Below are 20693 nucleotides of genomic sequence, written 5' to 3'. Positions count from 1 at the left end.
GGACTGGTTTCAGACAAATCGGGGGAAGAGGATCTCGGGGTGAAACTGTTCCAACTTAGATCATCAGGCTTCAGATTCTCATAAGGGACATGCAACCTAGATCCCTCTCATGTGCCATTCACAATAGGGCTCCCACTTCTATAAGAATCTAATGCCACTGACCTGACGGAAGGTGGCGCTCAGGCGCTAATGCCCACTCACCCGGCGCTCACCTCCTGCTGTGGTTCCTGTCAGGCCATGGACTGGTAATGGTCTGTGGTCTGGGCGTTGGGACCCCTGCTGTAAATGTTACCTCATTAGAAAAAGGGTCTTTGCAGATGTAATTAAGGATCTGGAGGCTGGGTGCGGTGGCTCACGCCTGTAATCCTAGCACTTTGCGAGGCTGAGGCAGGCAGATTGCTTCAGCCCAGTAATCTGAGACCAGCCTAGGCAATATGATGAAATCCTGTCTCTACTAAAAAATACAAAAATTAGTCGGGCATGGTGCCATGTATCTGTAGTCTCAACTACTAAGGAGGCTGAGGTGGGAGGATGGCTTGAGCCAAGGAGGCAGAGGTTGCCGTGAGCCCAGATCATGCCACTACACTCCAGCCTGTCTCAAAACAAACAAACAAAAAACAAAAAAAAAAAAAACAAAAGCAGCAACAACAACAACAAAAACAACACCACAACAAACTAGGATCTGGAGATGGGGGCTTACTCTGGGTTAGCGAGGTAGACTCTTAATGCAATCACACATATCGATAAGATGGATCAGAGGCAGATTTGACACATAAAGAGAGGGTAATGTGACCACAGAGGCAGAGATTGGAGTGGTGCAGCCATGAGCCAAGGAGCATCAGCAGCCATCAGAAGCTGGAAGAGGCAAGGAGCAGAATCCCTCCCAGAGCCTCTGGAGGGCCCACAGCCCTGCTGACGCCTGGATTTGGGCCTTCTGGCCTCCAGAACTGTTACAGAATAAATTTCTGGTGTTTTAAGCCACCAAGTTTGTGGGAGCTAGCACATCAGCCATGAGAAATGAATACGGATGGTACAAATACCATGTGGAAGTTATCAAAGATTATTAAGAGCCAGGCTTTGGAATTCAAAACAGCTGAGCTGGGCACCAACATCTGTTGCTCGTTTAGCCCCATGACTCTGGACAGGTTAATTTCTCTAAGCCTCAGTTTTTCTACCTTGCAGAGGTCCTCCAGGGTTTTAATTTAAAAAAGATTGTGTCATGCCTCGCCCAGTGCTTGGCACAGTACTGGCACCTGGGTGATTATGTGTGTCGATATGGAGCAGTTTAGAACCAGTCTAAAAGGGGGAACGTTTCTGTATTTTCATCTGTGAGCCTTGATTTCATTGTCCATGTGTCTGGAAATGGGGCAGGATTCAGTAACTTCCTGTTCACAACCTGCTGGTTGTTTTTTTTTTTTTAAACCCATGAATAATTATCACTTTGAAGGGGAAGAAGGTGCTGTGAACTTATTTTCCTTCTTCACTGATCCCAAAATATGTTTCTGTGAGCAAAAGCAGAGAGGCCCCTGCTTGGAGACACAGCCAGCCCTGCCTTTGGAGTGCTGACGACCCTGGCTGGACTAGGGCACACTTGGGGTACAGGGGGGCATCTTGAGACCTCATCTTTCCTCTGCTGCATGAGCTCTTGATGTGAGGGGTATCCAGAATCTTCTCTGACCCTTAGAAGCAGGATTGCTAAAATTCCTTCCAGGATTCTAAGAAGAAATTCCAAAACCTAACTTATTCTACCCAACTGGGCTCCGGATCCTACTGTCAGCTGCAGAAATGGCCCCTGAAACTAACTTCCAGGCAGGGCACCAACATTTCCCTCCTGGCTTAGGAAGCAGTGTCCTCGGTGAGTCAAACCCACTCACATTCCCTGGCTTTGAACCTCCTCTACTGCCCACTTCTACCTAAAAGAAAAACTCAGTCCTCAGGGTGAGCGGCAAGCAGGAAGGCCCTTTACAGCTTGATGCTCTCTGTTCTGTAAAACATGGCTGAGCAGTAACATCATCTACTATACTCAGTTTACATTTGTTGAGCACTTACTATATCCCAAGCATTGTGTGGCATAGACTCCAAGACAGTGACTCAACATGGAATTGATCAGTGAAATGCCTGGCTTGCCTTGCACATGCTGTTCCCTCTGCCTGGATTGTCCCCCCTCCACCACCTCCACTGCCATCCTTCAAATGCCACCCCCTGAAGCCTTCCTGAGTCAGCTGCCCTTACTGCTCTGCCCTCACAGAACTTCGCAGACCCTACAGTGTGTTCATGATGCACACACAGGGATGCCCTGCCCATCGGCTGTCTCCCCTGGCCAGGGCACCCAGCTGTCTTCTCAGGGATGATGGGATCATTCCCAGATTAGGAAAACAGACACAGGGTAAAGAGCCGAGAGTTAAGAGGCAGGTGTAGGAAGTGCTGTCAGAGCCGCAGGAGGAGAGGGAACAGGTGCCTGGAAGCCCAAAGAGGTGAGGAAAATGACTGAATTATAGTTAAGTATGCACATCCTTCACCATGTATTTTTTTTGAGATGGAGTCTCACTCTTGTTGCCTAGGCTGGAGTGCAATGGCATGATCTCAGCTCACTGCAACTTTTGCAATGTTCAACTGATTCTCCTGCCTTAGCCTCCCGAGTAGCTGGGATTAGAAGGTGCCCGTCACCACGCCTGGCTTTTTTTCCTTCTTTTAGATGGAGTTTCGCTCTTGTTGCCCAGGCTGGAGTGCAATAGTGCGATCTCAGCTCACTGCAACCTCTGCCTCCCAGGTTCAAAGCGATTCTTGTGCCTTAGCCTCCCAAATAGCTGGGATTAAAGGCACATGCCACCATCCCTGGCTAATTTTGTAGTTTTAGTAGAGACAGGTTTTTACATGTTGGTCAGGCTGGTCTCGAACTCCCGACCTCAGGTGATCCACCCGCCTTGGCCTCCCAAAGTGTTGGGATTACAGATGCGAGCCACCATGCCCGGCTACTAATTTTTTGTATTTGCAGTAGAGATGGGGTTTCACCATGTTGGCCAGGCTGGTCTTGAACTCTTGACCTCAGGTGATCCACCTGCCTCAGCCTCCCAAAATGCTGGGATTACAGGCGTGAGCCATTGCGCCTGGCCACCTGAGAGCTGCTTGAGAGCAAGGACCATTCCCCATCAACCTTGTTAACCTTGAAAGGTTGCAAGCTGTTGAGTAGAAGTCATAAAACAATGGTGAAGGTTTGGGGTTGACCTACGGAGTTGACAGCAGTTCACCTGCACCACTCTAAACTAGTTATGCTGATACTCCCTAAGGAAGGAAAACAAACCCAGCTCCCTGTAATCCAAATTAGGTAAAGAGCTACCTTTTGATAAAAGGAAAAAGATAAAGGTAAAAACATCCAAGAGGTGGTAGTTAATGTAATACCTAAATAAACTCTGCTCTCATAAACACCCTTTTTAGTACAATTAAAAGTAAGCATTATCCTCATCTCTCAAAACCCTTTTTGTTTTCAAAGCAATAATGATCATTGTAAAATGCTCAGAAAATAGACACAAAGGCTTGGCGTGGTGGCTCATGCCTGTAATCCCAGCACTTTGGAAGGCCGAGGCGGGCAGATCATGAGGTCAGGAGATAGAGACCATCCTGGCAAACATGGTGAAACCCCATCTCTACTAAAAATGCAAAATATTAGCTGGGCGTGGCGGCGGGCACCTGTAGTCCCAGCTACTTGGGAGGCTGAGGCAGGAGAATGGCGTGAACCCGGGTGGCGGAGCTTGCAGTGAGCCGAGATCGCGCCACTGCACTCCAGCCTGGGCGACAGAGCGAGACTCCGTCTCAAAAAAGAAAAAAAAAAAAAAAAAAGAAAATAGACACAAAAAGGAATAAGTGAGCCATACATATTGTTAACATTGAATGTATTTCCTTTTCTTTATCCTATGCAAAAACTATATACATATATTTGTATTTACGTAATTGGGAATTAGCCCTCTTATGTGATTTTAAAACTCTTGATTTTATTGGAAGTCCCCTCCCAAAATTTAAATATTGTTAGGCCTTTTTTTAATGTTCTAGGGTACATGTGCACAATGTGCAGGTTTGTTACACATGTATTCATGTGCCATGTTGGTGTGCTGCACCCATTAACTCGTCACTTACATTAGGTATATCTCCTAATGCTATCCCTCCCCCCTCCCCCGACCCCACGACAGGCCCCAGTGTGTGATATTCCCCTTCCTATGTCCAAGTGATCTCATTGTTCAATTCCCACCAATGAGTGAGAACATGCGGTGTTTGGTTTTCTGTTCTTGCGAAAGTTTGCTGAGAATGATGGTTTCCAGCTGCATCCATGTCCCGTATTAGGCCATTTTTAAAGGCTGCATAAGGAAGTGGTCAGCCTCCAGAAGGTACTGGATGAATGTAGATAATTTAACCAATATTTTGGTTGTCTTCAGGTTTTCTGATATTATAATACTTTGATGAAAATCTTCACTCTTTTACCATTTGTTTCTCCAGGCTAGATTCCTAATTTCTAGGGCAAATGGTATGGAATTTTTTCTTTTCTTTTTTTTTTTTTTTTTGAGACGGAGTTTCGCTCTTGCTGCCCAGACTGGATGCAATGGCGCAATCTCGGCTCACCTCAGCCTCCACCTCCCAGGTTCAAGTGATTCTTCTGCCTCAGCCTCCTAAGTAGCTGGGATTAATAGGCATGCACCACCATGCCCAGCTAATTTTGTATTTTTAGTAGAGATGGGGTTTCTCCGTGTTGGTCAGGCTGGTCTCAAACTCTTGACCTCAGGTGATCCGCCTGCCTCGGCCTCCTGAAGTGCTGGGATTACAGGCATGAGCCACCACACCTGGCCAGTATGGACATTTTTAAGGCTGGTAATACGGAGAGATGAGGCCACGTGCTGGAAGAACTCATCGCACCACATTCTTGACCTGCACCAAGTATTAGTTAAATATGTCTTCGCTAATGTGCCAATGAAAATTTGTATCAGGCATCCCATTGTTTCAGTTTGCATTTTTTTTAACTAATGAGTGTGATGACCTTTTCTGTCATAAATAGGAGTTGGTACAGTATTTCTGTGGATTGGCCATTCATGTCCTTTGCCCATTCTTCTTTCTACTTAGGTGTTTTCATTAGATGGATTTTTATGAACTCTTTATAATTCCCTGTTGGTTGACCTTTTAATTTTGTGTGTGATTTTTTTGGACATGGAGACATTTTAATGTTAGGAAGTCAATGCAGGACCCTTAGGATTTCTGCTTTTAAGCTTAAACACTGCCTTTTTTTTTTTTTTTTTTTTTTTTTGAGACGGAGTCACCCAGGCTGGAGTGCAATGGCATGATCTCAGCTCACTGCAACCTCCACCTCCCGGGTTCAAGCGATTCTCCTGTCTCAGCCTCCTGAGCAGCTGGGATTACAGGTGCACACCGCCATGCCTGGAAATGTACTGTATTTTAGTAGACAGGCCCATATTGCCCAGGCTCGTCTTGAACTCCTGAGCTCAGGCAATCCACCCGCCTCGGCCTCCTAAAGTGCTAGGATTACAGGCATGAGCCACCGCACCCAGCACTTACACTGCTTTTAAGCTTACAAAGTCCTTCCCAGTTGTAGGAGTCATTAATGTTCTTGGCCAACGTTTCCAGCTCTTTTCCTTTTGGACAGAGGAAGATAGTGATTTTTGACCCTTGTGACTTTGTGAAGCTGTGTGTCAAGTTCTGGCAGTGACTGTGAGAAGTAACTGTACATCTGGCCTCAAGCCTTTAATTGCTGATGCAAGAGCTTCCAGATGCTGCTCTGTCCAGTCTAGCAGTCAGTAGCCACATGTTAACTATTCACATTTAATTAATATAAAAGTTTAGCTCCCCATTCTCACCACATTTCAGGTGTTCAGTGGCCACATGTGGCTAGTGGCCACTGTCCTGGACAGTGCAGATATGGAACTGGTAATACAGAAAGATGAGGCCAAGTGCAGGAAGAACTCATTGCACCACACTCTGGAATTGCACCTACATTAAGTATATCTTTGCTAATGTGACAAATGAAAATGGAACCACTCTGTTTCAGCTTCCAGCAGAGCATTTCCATCATCACAGTGGCTGGACAGTGTAGCCTGAGCTCCTTCCCTCTGGCATGATGGCTGGCAATCTGTAGATCAAATGAGTGAGTGATCAGATATGGCTGATCACTCAGTCTGGAGTCCCAGGAAATCAGGGTGAGCAGAGCCTCCTGATAACAGGCGATGGACATGTAGCAGAGGTGAGAAATAAGCTTTTGTGGCTTTGAAGCCAATACACTTTTGGAATTACTCATGCTTTTCTTTTTAAATAAAAAAATCAAAGCATAATCTGGACCTTCTATTTACTCTAACCACTCTATTTACTCTAATTACTATTAGTATTTAAGCATTTAAAAATTTGTTCTACTATCTAGTAAGGAAAGTTTTCGACTACCCGTTGTTAGCCATGCTTTCCTGTTTATTCCACAAGGTGAAGAATATTTTCCAAAGATCATTTTGTCTGGATACACTCTCTTCTTGTTGGCATCTTGATTAGAATTGTATTAAGCCAGTTCATTTATTCTGGAAGATCTGGCATTCAACGATACTCAGTTTTCCAACTCAGGACTGTGGTCTGTCTCTCCATTTGCTGCAGTGTCCTTTCAGCCCAGCCCCCTCACATGCCTGCCTGCTGAGCAGTGCTGTGCGGAGAAAAATAAGCAGCAATGAGAGGAAATTGAGAACAACATAGTGACTTTTATAAAGCAAAACTAATTCGTTTTAAAGAACTGTACTTTATCCTGTGATTCCCTCCCCCGCTACTCAGAGTTGAAATGGCATTTTACAAAAAAACGTATGTTAGATATATATTTTTTCTGGTTTCTAAATGCATAAGTTGATGAAATACGTTTTGGAAATTTTACTGATGGGTGAAATCTCAAAGTCTGGATTAGAATTTTCAATAGGTCTTTATTACACAGGTCACCTTTATTTTGTTAGGGATTTTGCATTGGGGTTGCTATGGTGAATGGGGTCTTTTTTTTCCCCATTATTCTATTTATATAGTTCTTTATAACATAAAGCCTTCAGTGTTATTCAACAACTATCTATTGAGCACCTTTGAACAATGCATGTTCCCTACACTGGAAGGCTCATATTCCTAACCAGGGACATAGGAAGATAGTTGATGATTACGTTGTTGTTGTATAGAGAAGCCGTCACAGAAGCAATAGAAGGGCTCTCAGCCAATGGGAGATCAGATATCTTTCCCAAGAGGTGCTGGTACTCAAACTGACAACAAGGCACCCAGAAAATGTTTTGCTGAATGACTGACTGCTGCACATTAAAACAGACTTGGTATTTTGATAACGAATTTTTGCCTCCTGTAGAATCCTAGATATGAGTAAGGGTGGTATTTGTGGAGTCTTTTTTTTTTTTTTTTGAGACGGAGTCTCGCTCTGTCGCCCACGCTGGAGTGCAGTGGCGCGATCTCTGCTCACTGCAAGCTCCGCCGCCTCCCAGGTTCACGCCATTCTCCTGCTCAGCCTCCCTAGAAGCTGGGACTACAGGCACCCACCACCACGCCCGGCTAATTTTTTTGTATTTTCAGTAGAGACGGGGTTTCACCGTGTTCGCCAGGATGGTCTTGATCTCCTGACCTCGTGATCCACCCGCCTCGGCTTCCCAAAGTGCTGGGATTACAGGCATGAGCCACCGCGCCTGGCCTGTGGAGTCTTTTTTAATGAAGGCACAGATCCCCTAATTCCTTTCTGCCTTCCATTCACAAATTACCAAATTGCAAAGAATCTCTCTTTACCATCAATTTCTTTCTACTTCAACTTTGGGCCAGACTCAAAACATTTATAATTGCTAGGATAGAAAAAGTGTTGCTATTTTTGTGGTCTGGGACTAAGACATATCTTCATGTACCTTTTTTTTTTTTTTTTTTCCTTGAGACTGAGTTTCGCTCTTGTTGCCCAGGCTGGAGTGCAATGGCACAATCTCGGCTCACTGCAACCTCTGCTTCCCGGTTCAAGCGATTCTCCTGCCTCAGCCTCCCCAGTAGCTGGGATTACAGGCATGTGCCACCACGCCCAGCTAATTTTGTATTTTTAGTAGAGATAGGGTTTCTCCGTGTTGGTCTGGCTGGTCTCGAACTCCTGACCTCAGGTTATCTGCCCGCCTCGGCCTCCCAAAGTGTTGGGATTACAGGTGTGAGCCACTATGCCTGGCCCATATACTTTTTAAATGTAGAAAATTAGGCTGCATTCCCCAACGTGGGACAAAAGAATGGAGAAAAATAACACGAGAAGCCAATCTGTGTTGTGCTGCTTTCTGCCTAAACATTTCTCTGCTACTTGCCCTCCCTGGGCCAGTCTTTTTTCTTTTTTTGAGACAGAGTCTTGCTCTGCCGCCCAGGCTGGAGTGCAGTGGTGCGATCTCAGCTCACTGCAAACTCTGCTCGCAGGTTCACGCCATTCTCCTGCCTCAGCCTCCCAAGTAGCTGGGACTACAGGCGCCTGCCACCATGCACGGCTAACTTTTTTTGCATTTTTAGTAGAGACGGGGTTTCACCGTGTTAGCCAGGATGGTCTCGATCTCCTGACCTCGTGATCCGTCTCTGGGTCAGTCTCTTAATGGCCTTGATTACCTTCTGTTCATTAAATACTCCAAAACCCTATTTTCAACTGCTCACTGGACATATTTCAACCTGGACAAATTTCTTGGTCATTTTTCAAGACCCACCTCCTCAGTTGCCAACCATGCCAGTCACTCCATGACCCTCTAAGAACCCCATCCACACCTTGGGACACTGTGGTCATTGTTTGGGTGGCTGTTTTCCCCACTAAGTCATGAGGTCATAGAGGGCAAAGGCCAAGCTTTCTTCTTTTGTATTTACAATTATAACCAACGGAAAATGTTTCTTTGAACAATCAGCTAAGGTTACATCTGTCAACATTTTCTTCCTTTAAAAATATTAATTTAGGCAATGCTTTCTGAACTTCTCAGCAGGAAAGGGCCCTATTAAGATTCCAATGTGACTGTCTTATTTTATATGGAGGAAGTGGCCAGTGGGGAGAGTTCTGAACCTTGTAACCCCAGAAGCTTAATGCCCTTGATCACTACTAGCTTGATTGTCAGCATAAAGACATAGTAAAGGACCTAGAATAATTTTGCAATATGACCTTTTTGAGAAAATTTTAAAAGACAAAATAATTTGGCCCAATGTAGGTAAAATGTATCAAGCTGCCTTCCATTCACAAATTACAAAGAAAGTATCTCTTTACCATCAATTTCTTTCTACTTCAATTTTTGGCCATTTATAATTGCTAGGATAGAAAAATATGCATCCACATATGCATATGTAGTACGTATGCACACACACAGTATAAACAGATTTTTAGAAGATAATTTTTTTAAAAAGCCAAACCAACTGATTAAAATTATAACTCCACATTACTTTATGAAACCTACGATCAGCCAGCACTTCTGAAAGAACAAAATGTGAGAGATTCAAACCAACAGTGACTATGTTGCTGTAGTATGTTTTTGTTTTGTTTTGTTTTTCTAAGACAATCTCAGGCAATCTCAGCTCACTGCAACCTCCACCTCCCGGGTTCAGGTGATTCTCTTGCTTCAGCCACCTGGTAGCTGGGATTATAGGCATGAGCCACCATGCCCAGCTAATTTTTGTATTTTTAGTAGACGGGGTTCACCGTGTTTCCTAAACTCCTGACCTCAAGTGATCTGCCCGCCTTGGCCTCCCAGTGTTGGGATTACAGGCGTGAGCCACTGCGCCCGGCCGGTTCTAATAGTTACAGAAACATAATGAACATTGCAAAAGGGCTTCTTTTAAAATGGCAGCTAGAAGGGTCTTAAGTGGAACTCACCTCAATATGAAGACTGATTTTCTAATGAAGACAGGTTTGGCAGATTACTTGGGGCAATTAATTGCCCTTTAAAGAATTTGGATGCAGCTCTGTCGGAGGCTGTTCTGATAAGCAGTGAGCAGGTTAAGAAGTGCCACTGGTAGTCAAGGGATAATTCGTAATGAAGGAAAATTCCCAAGATGCCTGCCACCACTAGGGGCTTCCCTTGGTGATGGTGGGGATGGACTACTTTGTGGAAGAAGAGGAGTACTGAGATGCTACCACTTGGTTGTAGGTTTTTTACTATTATTCCAGAACCTCTGGCCCCTCCTCAAAATCCCATGGGAATCAGCTCTTCAAGCCAGGCAGGTTTGGAATTGCTAGACTAGCCTAAGGGTGTCCCAGAAAGCAAAGCAAACAGTAGGCAGAGAGGCCCATACAAGATGTACTAAGTGGCCCATGTCCTCAGGAAGCTTGTTGTCCAGGAAGGGAGAGCTCTGATCTAGAGGGTCACTACCCTAAAAACATCCCCTAGTTTGGACTAAGATGCTTTAGGCTACAGGGAAAAGGCAGCTATTTGCAGTATTTGAGTTTTCAGTTCTCTACTCCAGTGGTCTTTAAACCACTGGGTGCTCAGTAAAATCGCTTAAGAAGTTTAAACACACACTCTTTCTCCCGACAGTCCATCTTTGGAGAGTCTGCCTTTCTTTACCTTGGGGGACTGGGATGGGGACCAGAGTATTAGCAAGCTCTCCAGGTGAGGTACCCCTATTTTCCAAGCCTGCCCATAAACAGACCAGTACTTGCCTCAGACCTGTAGGTATCTGTCACATGGTCTTTTTTAGTCCTTTGTTCAACATCGGACACTGTTACCCTTCTGAGGATAGCTCTGTCTAGCCCACTGGGTGTGGGTTGTGTTCTTTCTCCACTGATTGGGGGAGGTACTTCACATAATCAAGTAAGTGAAATAGTAACATGGGGCAGCTGAGCCAGGGGAGGTGGTTTACATTGTGTACACATTTAGTGTCACAGAAGATTCTACAGCAGGAAAGCTGAAAAGTTGGAGAGAACTGCCCTCTGGTCAATCTTGGGATGCCCTGGACATTTCTGACTGGCTTCATTTTAACAGAAGCCAGCCTATCCCAGAGAATAGACTCACCTGAGTTTGGCAGGCCCTAAAAAAGCATTTCACCAAAATATTTCACTTTTAGTGTGGAGAAGTTCTGGAAGTGGATCTTTCTCGTGGGGAGTAGGAGAGCCAAAAACATCCTTAAAGAAAATGGCCTTAATGTTTCAAAAGATTGGGAGGACTGGGGGGAAGTAAGAAAACAGAGCTTGATACATGTGAAGAAATTAAATAACTCCTCATATCTTAGAGCAGATTGAATTTACATTTTACTTTAAAAAAGGGGGATGGGGGAAGTACATACACAAGGAGCAAAATGGGGTGAGGAACAATAAAGATCTGAAATGGATTTCTACAATTTTCCCCTACAATGATCGATTTTGTCTGTTGGGCAGTATTTTTCCTGCTGGCGTACAACTGCTTAAGGTATTAACAAAGTTGTAGACAAAGGAACCGCCAAAGTTTAGGCCCGGATGGAAAGGACAGTATGTTATCATATACAATTTTAGTTTACAATACACAGCATTTTCTTTAAATGATGTAACGCAGTCGCAAAAAGGAGTTAACAATACTAACACGAGAATAATCAAATTTTTGTTGTTATCCATGTGCAGCAACTAACTGCTTTACAAAAAAGCAAAATAATACAATATATCATCACATGTATTTACAGTGTAGTAAATATACTTTTTTGTCAAATTTTACACAAACTATTTACAGGTGAATATACTGCATTAAAAAAAAATTGTGTGGCTGACACTAAGAATGAATTTTTGCCTAAATCCATTGCATAACATTGAGTAAGACATGCCTCATTATGCCTGGGAGTCGGGGAAGGATGTAGAAACAAAACTGAAAAACAAAAACCCCAAACAACACTGAAAACCCCTAAAACCTACAAACCTGGGAGGGTTGCTGGCTGGCACTCTTGTCTCCCTGACTAGGACACAGGATAGAAGCTGACTGTTTAGGATGTGTCCTGGGCACCTGGCTCAGTCATGAACAGGTGTTGAGTGAATGGAAGATAGAGCTGTAGCCACTTTGCCCCAAATCTAGTGAATTGCATCTGCATCTTGGCAACTAAGGGCACGCCCCTCAGACGTGAGTACTGGCATAACAGGTAGATTATCCAGGACAAAAACATGACTGAGTTCCTGTTTTCCTCTTTAACAAGTCAGGGGAAACATCTACAAACCGAAACAAATTACTTACAATATTCTTAACAGAACTTACGTCAATTACACAAAAATGGGCAACTTGCTCTAAACTTCAGAATTTCTTTTATAGATTACAAGTATGAAGACTAAAAAAGTGTTGCATTTCTCACGGGACACATAGTGGTGAGAGGTTTATCTCATGTACATTTTAGTTACTTGGAAAGCTAGATTTTCCTCAAAAGTCAGAAGTTCTTTAAACAAGGTAAATTTTAAACCTTAGTAAGTTTTCAAATTCCTAGGATGTACTTACTAGTCAAAGGTATTTCTGCATTTCAAAAGCGGCTCAATTTTGATTTGTGCCAACGCTGATCATTTCAGGGGGTATGAAATACTATACCTTGGTAAACTTGTTTATGGAAATATTGATATTTTTAACAGTAAACCTCTGCAAATTTCTCTATTTTGATGGAAGAGCAAAATAGCATAACACCCACTATCATATGCACCAAACCAACAAACAAAAAAAAGAAAAACATGGAACTAAAGTTATCAAAGGCTTACACTGCCTGCTATTCTAGGGCCTAGAAACTGTGAAACTTACCCCAGAAACACTGGGTTGTGGGAGAGCCAAGACCATGATGGCAGCTTGGCATCCTTGGCACTGGGTTACTGATCTATTTCTAAACTCAGTTCTAATTTCAGCTTTTTTATATAGTCTTAGTTGCTCTGTCATTATAGACATTTTCTTCTAATGCAGCCTCTACAATAGTTTAAAAACAAAAGTTTAGTAAATTGCACCTGTCTTCAGTATTTCCAATAATTCTATGGTAAACTCACTAAGAACACTACGGTTTTCCTTCCTTTTATTTTGGCAAATAATTCTTACTTTTCCCAGGACTGTAAACAAATTAAAAAAATTAAATTCTTGTTATTTCTGAGTATCAAAAACAATTTTATTTACATTAACATATTACATTGTTACTGTGTGGATAAATGTGAAATGTATTATATTATTAAAATCAGAACACTTAAATGTACCATTATTTATTGAATTAGCTGTGGAATTTAATTTACTGAAACCCTCTAATGAAACAGCACTACAGGAAACTCCCCTCTCCCCTAGGTTTATTTTCCCTCCTCTCAAAGTCATTATATCTTAAGATATAAAGGGAACCTGGGAGTAGAGGGATTAATATCTTTTCGTAATAAATATGGTTTAGTTCTAAATTGGAACATCCAGATACCAATATGCTCACTGAAGTAAAATTATTTTGTATACTGCAGGTACCACAAAGAAATTGGATCTGCATTATTATGAAAATTCCAATGCCATGATAATCCATACCACCCGTATAGCAGCAACTCTAATGGCCCCCCTATTGTCATACTAATGCAGGCTGACCAGTCTTTTCACAGTGATTAAATGCAATTCTAGCATATATAACCTACATGTTTTCTTAAAGAGGTTTCTGATTTTTTTGGAGAGGAGGAGGAAGATTAAAAGACATTCAGAATACATCTTATCAAAGAAATTTATAATATACACCATACTCTATTCTTGGAAATTATTTAACAAAATAAAAATATCAGCTACCCTAAATGTCACGTACCATTCCATTTTGCTATGGAGCTAATGCAAATATCTATGAAAATTACCTTCTGGGAACAATTTTCAACTCTTTGTTCACTGATTACCCTGCTCAGAATTATTCAGGAAAGAAGAGGGGGAGGGAAAAATAGACATATATATATATATATATATATATATATATATATATATATATAAAATTACTATACTTAGTATAGTTTTGGTTTACAAAAAACAAAACACAAAAGACCACCTTTAGCAAAATTAAAAATTAAAAGATAATCAACTGGAGAAAAAGAATAAACTAGTTTGGATGACTGAGTTTGGGTAAGGACTTAGAAGCCATAGTTTTAATTCAGTAATGTTAAGATACATGTGGTCACACTTATTTTCCTGTAATTATTGCTAATACTCAAGTGTTAGTATTTCTTAAGAATCCACTATATGAAATTTCCCTGCCCTCCCCTGCCAAGTACCTTGTCTGTGGCTTTATGGTGTAAAGTCACTGAGGCTTGACCTTTATGGTTCTTTCAGTTTTGTAAGGTTAAAAAAAAAGTCCACAGCTAAAAGATTAAACATACTGGAGTTATAATACTATTTCTCTCATAAACTTGTATCTTGAAAAGTGTATAAATAGGACTAACACTTTACTCTGTAGGATGAAGAAGGGAAAACCACAGAAGGCAGAGCTCTGTGCAAATGGCTTTCATTGCTGGCCAGTAGTAGCAGTATTCAAGAATTTATCCTCTCTTACAATTGAGATGATCTCAGTTAAAGTTTCCTGACCTCCCACTTTCTTTGCAGTTGTTATGAACACTCACACATACCAGATACACGCCAAAAGTAGAAGAAAAAAAGTTAAAGAAAAGGCAGCATTAAATTTAGGCAATGCTTCCAAAAGTTGATCATCTGGCAACATGGCAAACTGGATAGGTTCATTATAAAACAGGAAGTGCAGCATTACAACATGGAGGGATGGGGCAAGGACAGGGAAGGGGTCACTAGTGAAGAGCCCATGTTAAGTTGACTTTAAAAAAGAAAGCAAGCAAGCTTCACACGATCTTCTTAATGCTATTACGTTTGAAACTGCCAGCGCTTCTTTGCTTCTGCACTTGGCTTGCGGATCCGTGGCGAGTTCGTCCACTGTTACAGTGGCCAGTGGTAGGGGAGAGTTCAACGTTCTCCTTGTCGATTCCTGGACAAAAACAGAATCGCCAGTTACTTCTTCTCTTCCTTCCAGGACTGAATTTCATTATAGTCATGTGTCACTTAACAACGGGGACACATTCTAGGAAACGATCATTAGGCGATTTTGCCTGTGCAAATATTGTGGAGCGTACTTACATGAACTTAGATGGCATAGTCTACTATACACCAAGGCTATACGGTATAGCCTATTTCTCCCAGGCTACAAACCTGTACAGCAGGTTACCATATTGTGTACTGTATGTGGTTGTAACACACTGCTAAGTATTTGTATATCTAACATAGAAAAGGTACAGTAAAAATACAGTATTATAATCTTTCAGGACCACTGTCTATATGTGTTCTGTTGTTGACTGCAATGTTGTTATGCAGCACATGACTATATTTGTGATAAGATACAACCTGGCAAATTGTTTTTGCACATTTCATTTTAATAGTCAATTGCTAGAATGTTTAAGTTAATGTCACATGGAAAACTTCACATTTTGTTAGGCAAAGTTTGCTATCACAGCAGAAAATAGCACAAGAAAAATGAAAAGAGAAGTTGCAAGGAAAAGCTAGAGGCAGGCAGGCTTGAACTAAATGAAAGGCTAGCAGCCACCAGGAAGACTAGTGCTCTTTCCTCCAAATCATACCAGAAACTTCCAGCAGAGGTCAGCTTCTAGCCTTATTCATATCCTCATTCATGTTTATAAACAGAATATACTCTCCAGCAGCAGAAAGTACTGATCTTTCCAGCAAATTTGTCTCTTCAAAGAAAACTCAGATGCTTTTTATTTTTTAAATCACAGTGCTTGTCCCAAAGAAACTATTTACTGAGAAACTAATATATCACAAAGGTCATACTGTAGAATCTTTGCTTCTTTTCAGCTATGGCAAGTCATTTCACATTCTGCAACCTTAAACAGATGCCATTTATTTCTCTTGAGGAGGAGATTAAAACTCCAAAAGCTGGGCCTAACAATGATTATTTATTTATTTATTTAGAGACAGGGTCTTGCCCTGTTGCACAGGCTGCAGTGCAGTGGTGTGATCACAGCTCACTATAACCTTAACTTCTGGGCTCAAGCCATCCTCTCGCCTCAGCCTCCCAAACAGCTAGGACTACAGGTGCATGCCACCATGCCCAGCTAATTTTAAAATTTTGTCTAGAGATAGGGTCTCATTATGTTGCCAAGGCTGGTCTTGAACTCCTGGTCTCAAGCAATCCTTCCATCTTGGCCTCTCAAAGTGCTGGGATTACAGGCATGAGCCACTGCACCCCATCCCAATTAATTTTATAAATAATCTAAGCAGTAACTTCAGAAAAGTAACCAGAAACTAAAATAAGATATTTATTTTTACCTATCACATTAGGAAAGATTACAAATTGGGTAACAGGACTGTGGTCACCCTTGCGGAAGTAGTGACTTAAGGGGGCATGAGGATGGCTTCTTGGGGTGCTGGTAATGTTTTGTTTCTTGATGTAGATGATGGATTTTCAAGTGTGTTTACATTTTAAAAGTTCATTAAACTGTAAACTTGCAATTTGTAAACTTTTCTGTTACTCATCAATAAAATGTACCCCCAAAATTAGACTGATTATACCTACTTCTGGCATAACTTTTGGTGGGAGAGCAAACAGCTGCAGAACGTTTTAGTAATTTGTATCAAAATGTACATTACTGATTGATATTTACTGATACAAAAAGATGACCACAATTTTTGGAGTAGGAAAAAAACACCCACACACTGTGGGGAGAGGGGGTAGGGCTGGGTAAACATCTGCCAAAATATTTTATCTCTGTTAGAAGCCAAAGGACTAAAAAATACATTTTACCTCTGTATGGCAAAATTTCAGGTAATTTCTACTTTATTCTTCTTTATATATTGAAATTTTAAATCTTAGAATGGAAAAATTTCCATTTTTGGACAAAAAGTACTATTTCAAGTCAAGAAGTATTCATTATGTTACACAAAATGTACATAGATCTACCCAGTTAGTTATCGGTTGGCTTATGAACAGGAAATGAACTTGGGATGACCTCCCTCTAGGAGCCACTCATCTTTCATTTGGATTCAGGTCAAGAGTATCAGGCATCTATAAGCACATGGCCTGGTTTACACGGGCTCAACAGGATTTGCTGTCTTGAAAATCTGAAAGGCTGTCAAAGGAACATGGGCATTTGTCAGTGACTGTTTATGAACATGTGCACTGCATCAGGCATATGAGTGCAACGAAAAACATTAGCGACATATCTCCAGGAAGTGAGCATAGCTGAACTGCCACTGAAAATCTATTCTATTAAAATCTTTAAAAAAAACCCTTATTAAATTTTTTAAGGCTAGTCATGTTCTAATCTAATCTAACCTAATATGCATAGAAAGATGACTAGCAACATTCATGAACTTTTCTCTGGGTAACAGAATTCTGGTCAATTTAAATTCTCTTCTATATATTTATTCGTATCCTCTCCAGAGCTATTTACAAAAGAAATAACAAAATTGAAAGAAAGCTGCTCATGATCTCTGGAATGTGCCTTGAACAACTTTGGGATGTATGTTTGTGCAGGTTCTTTTAATTGTCTTGCCTATCTCTACAAGATAAAATTCAACCCATATTTTCTCTCATCTCCTTTTCCTTCATGATGCATTATTCTGTCTCTTGCCAGAACTACTTTCTCTTTCCTTGCTTTTAAATTAACTTGCCTATGATTCCCCAACTTGTACATCCATCTTATTTCCTCTACTAAGTAAAAGCACCTAGAAGGGTAAATAAAGATCATTATTATTCATTTTTGTTTTCCTGTAAAATCTAGTTATTTTTTCAATACACTGAAAAATTATTTTCAATTAATACTGAATGAACGGAATGCTTCCATTTTAAAATGTGATAGCTAGATCCCTGTAATTCAGAGCCCCAAAGCATGCAATCCCTGATCTCCAGGGAGTAGTATAATATTTTTAGTTGAAAAGATAGAACTTTTTTTTCCCCTTTGGCATCCTCCATTTAAAATTATGAATTTATCAGCGTATTTGACCTTCCATTTCCTTAAATTTGCATTTGGCCTACAAGTTTCAAGTCCAGTAATTCTGAATTGTTTAACAGGAAATAAGATTCAGGCAAAACTAGGACCTTAAAAAGACAAAGGTTTGAAACTACTTGGAGCTGGCCCGCATGCAGGACAGGCATGAAGCAAGGATGACCACTAGGAAGGCCCTGTGGCTCTCTGCCAGCAATCTGCTACCCTGGGGCTTGTTCTTGTGTGTCTTGCTACTACTAGACCATGGCCTACTCTGAGGGGAAAACAGTCATGACATGCGTGGCAATGCTTCTGTTTGGGCACAGTGTTATTCTTGAGAATTAAAATTACATAAATTGTAGTAATGTAGATGAAGTCACTAGGGTGAAGATATCTTCCCAGAAGTGCTAAGAACATTCCACTTTCTGTTTTGTGAAGCAAACAACGGTCAAACCTCAAATAGTTTTAAAGGCCTTATTTATCTCCTGTTAAATGTTGAGGGTACAAAACAAGCTATAAAGTTGTTCACATACTATGACCTCAAGTATACAAAGAAAATAAACTGGAAGGAAATGCACCAAAATGTTAATAAACAGTGGTTATCTATCTTAGAATGACAGGATGGTAGGTAACCTTTTCCTTTTATTTTTCTGAATTTTCTAATTTTTTCCTAATGAGCACATTAATTAAAAATGTAAAAGTACGAGTGACTTGTCAGCCCTGTCCCTCATAACCAAAAACTTCAACACTATGTCAAAAGTTGATATTCTACTTCTATTCTCAAATTCATTTTTCATCTAAATTCTTGTTTTTGGAATGTGTGTTTTCTTCCTACTTAGTGACCCAACTGTATAAATCATACGTAGGTAAATGTGGTGTGACTGTGATTCCTAAGTTCAGCTTCACAGCAAAGATGTTTTACTGTAAGGATCAAAGGAGAAACTAACAAAAATCTTGGACAGTCACTTAAAAAAACAATTAAAATGCATTATATTTACACCAAAATATATCTTGAAAAAGCCAAGGTAGTATGAAACAGAATGATCATAGTATCTAGTTCTGGCATTTAAATTTCTAAGCATAATTCTCACTTGTAAGAATTTTGGCAGCATTCTTTCTTTTTATCCCCTAAAATTACATCTAGAAATCTCTCTAGAAGCTGGTGAAGGATTTCGCTTCAAAATCCCATAGGAAAAATTCTCAGATTATCTGACAGACCGCTCCAGTGCAGACGGAACACATCCTGCACTGGTATATGCTGTATTTTAAGTTGGTGAGAAGGCCTTGGTGCTGCACTTCTTTTCATCAAAGGCCCTTTAAAGTTTTGTATTCTAGTCTCTATTTTGCCCCTAAAGCATTGGCTCTCCCTTCTGGCCTTTGGTGGACACGAACAGAAAAAACTACGAAGTGGCTGACAGAAACCCAGAGGCTACCACACAAAGGAAATAAAGCTAAACTTCTGTGGTCCTGATTTGCTAACTTAAATGACCCCACAGACACACTGTGGTCAAACATGCAGCCAGTTATAAACATGCAGAGCAGAAACAGCTGGACATTCTGCACAGCAGTGTATCAGTAGTACTATGTTTCAATAAATTGTGGTGGTTCCAGATAAAGACAAAATCCTCAATAGAAGGTGTTATTGACCAAAATTTAGTGAATTTGAGTAGTTGGGGAAAAGCATTAGATTACATTATTGTTATTTAAGTTATATGTCTATCTTCCCTGCTAGAACATGAATTCCTTGAAGGCAGGTACCAAGGTTTGTGTATTTTTACAACTAGTGATGTAGCTCCAGCCTGACAATTTTGTAGTCATCCATTTTTAAAAAACACTTCTGGTTTCCAAAACTGAAATAATCAGTTATAATAGTATCATGAAACAATAAAAGAACAGAATCACTTTTAACTCTTGAAAAGTTAAGGAAAAACGGGTTAGGTAATTTGTGAGAAGTTATACTACAAAAATGACAGACTAATAATAACTGAAATCTCCTGCCACCTGTGCAGCAGCACTAGTAGGTTACCTTAATCTGCATTTAGTTTATTTCATATGCAATATGGCAAACTTATTAGAAAACTCTTATTACGTACAGGAGAAGTCAAATATGTCAGAAGACCTAGCTTTGAGACTTGTTTGGATTGGTACTCTTACTTAGTTCTAATTCTTAATCTGTCAGTTAAGGGTAACAGCAGACTTGTCTATTTCAAAGGGTTGTTAGACAAAATATGTGAAGAATTTTTGCACACAGATAAAATAATTACTCCACAAATTAAGATGCTCCTAATATCTGTAGTAAAAGACCAGGTGATACAAAGGAGTTTTAGAACAAATACTAGGACTTTAATTTTATGCTAGAATTTGTAAAATTAGTGAAGCTAATATAAATAAGCACAAAATAGAATAAATCTTCATAGAAGAAAAGGTAGCTACAGCCTGTTTTTAAGCTACAGTAAATACATTCGTGGAGGCATATTAAATATATACTTAGAAATATCTTTATTTTGAGCTAAATATACCAAATTATAACTATAAGAATTTTTGTCTTGGTGCAGTGGCTCATGCCTGTAATCCCAGCATTTTGGGAGGCCAAGGCGGGCACATCTTTGAGGTCAGGAGTTCGAGACTAGCCTGGCCAACATGGTGAAACCTCGTCTCTACTGAAAATACAAAAAAAATTTGCCAGGCTTGGTGGAACATGCCTGTAATTCCAGCTACTCAGGAGGCTGAGGCAGGAGAACAGCTTGAACTGGGGAGGTGGAGGTTG

General features: G+C 40.8%; 1 protein-coding gene across 2 annotated transcripts in view; it reads right to left on the bottom strand.

Moving 5' to 3' along the window:
* Positions 1–11217: 11217 nt before the first annotated feature.
* The window catches only part of NF1 (neurofibromin 1), a 287975-nt gene continuing 278499 nt past the window's right edge, over positions 11218–20693 (bottom strand). For both annotated transcript variants that reach the window (XM_008010958.3, XM_008010961.3), the window contains one exon: positions 11218–14913. In XM_008010958.3, the coding sequence (XP_008009149.1) occupies positions 14771–14913 (143 nt within the window). In that variant the 3' untranslated portion in view covers positions 11218–14770. The remainder of the gene's footprint in view (positions 14914–20693) is intronic.

The sequence above is a fragment of the Chlorocebus sabaeus genome, chromosome 16, assembly GCF_047675955.1.
Source record: "Chlorocebus sabaeus isolate Y175 chromosome 16, mChlSab1.0.hap1, whole genome shotgun sequence".
In the NCBI taxonomy this organism is placed as follows: Eukaryota; Metazoa; Chordata; class Mammalia; order Primates; family Cercopithecidae; genus Chlorocebus; species Chlorocebus sabaeus.
The sequence above is the reverse complement of the archived record's forward strand: the minus strand, read 5'-3'. Positions and strand labels throughout refer to the sequence as shown.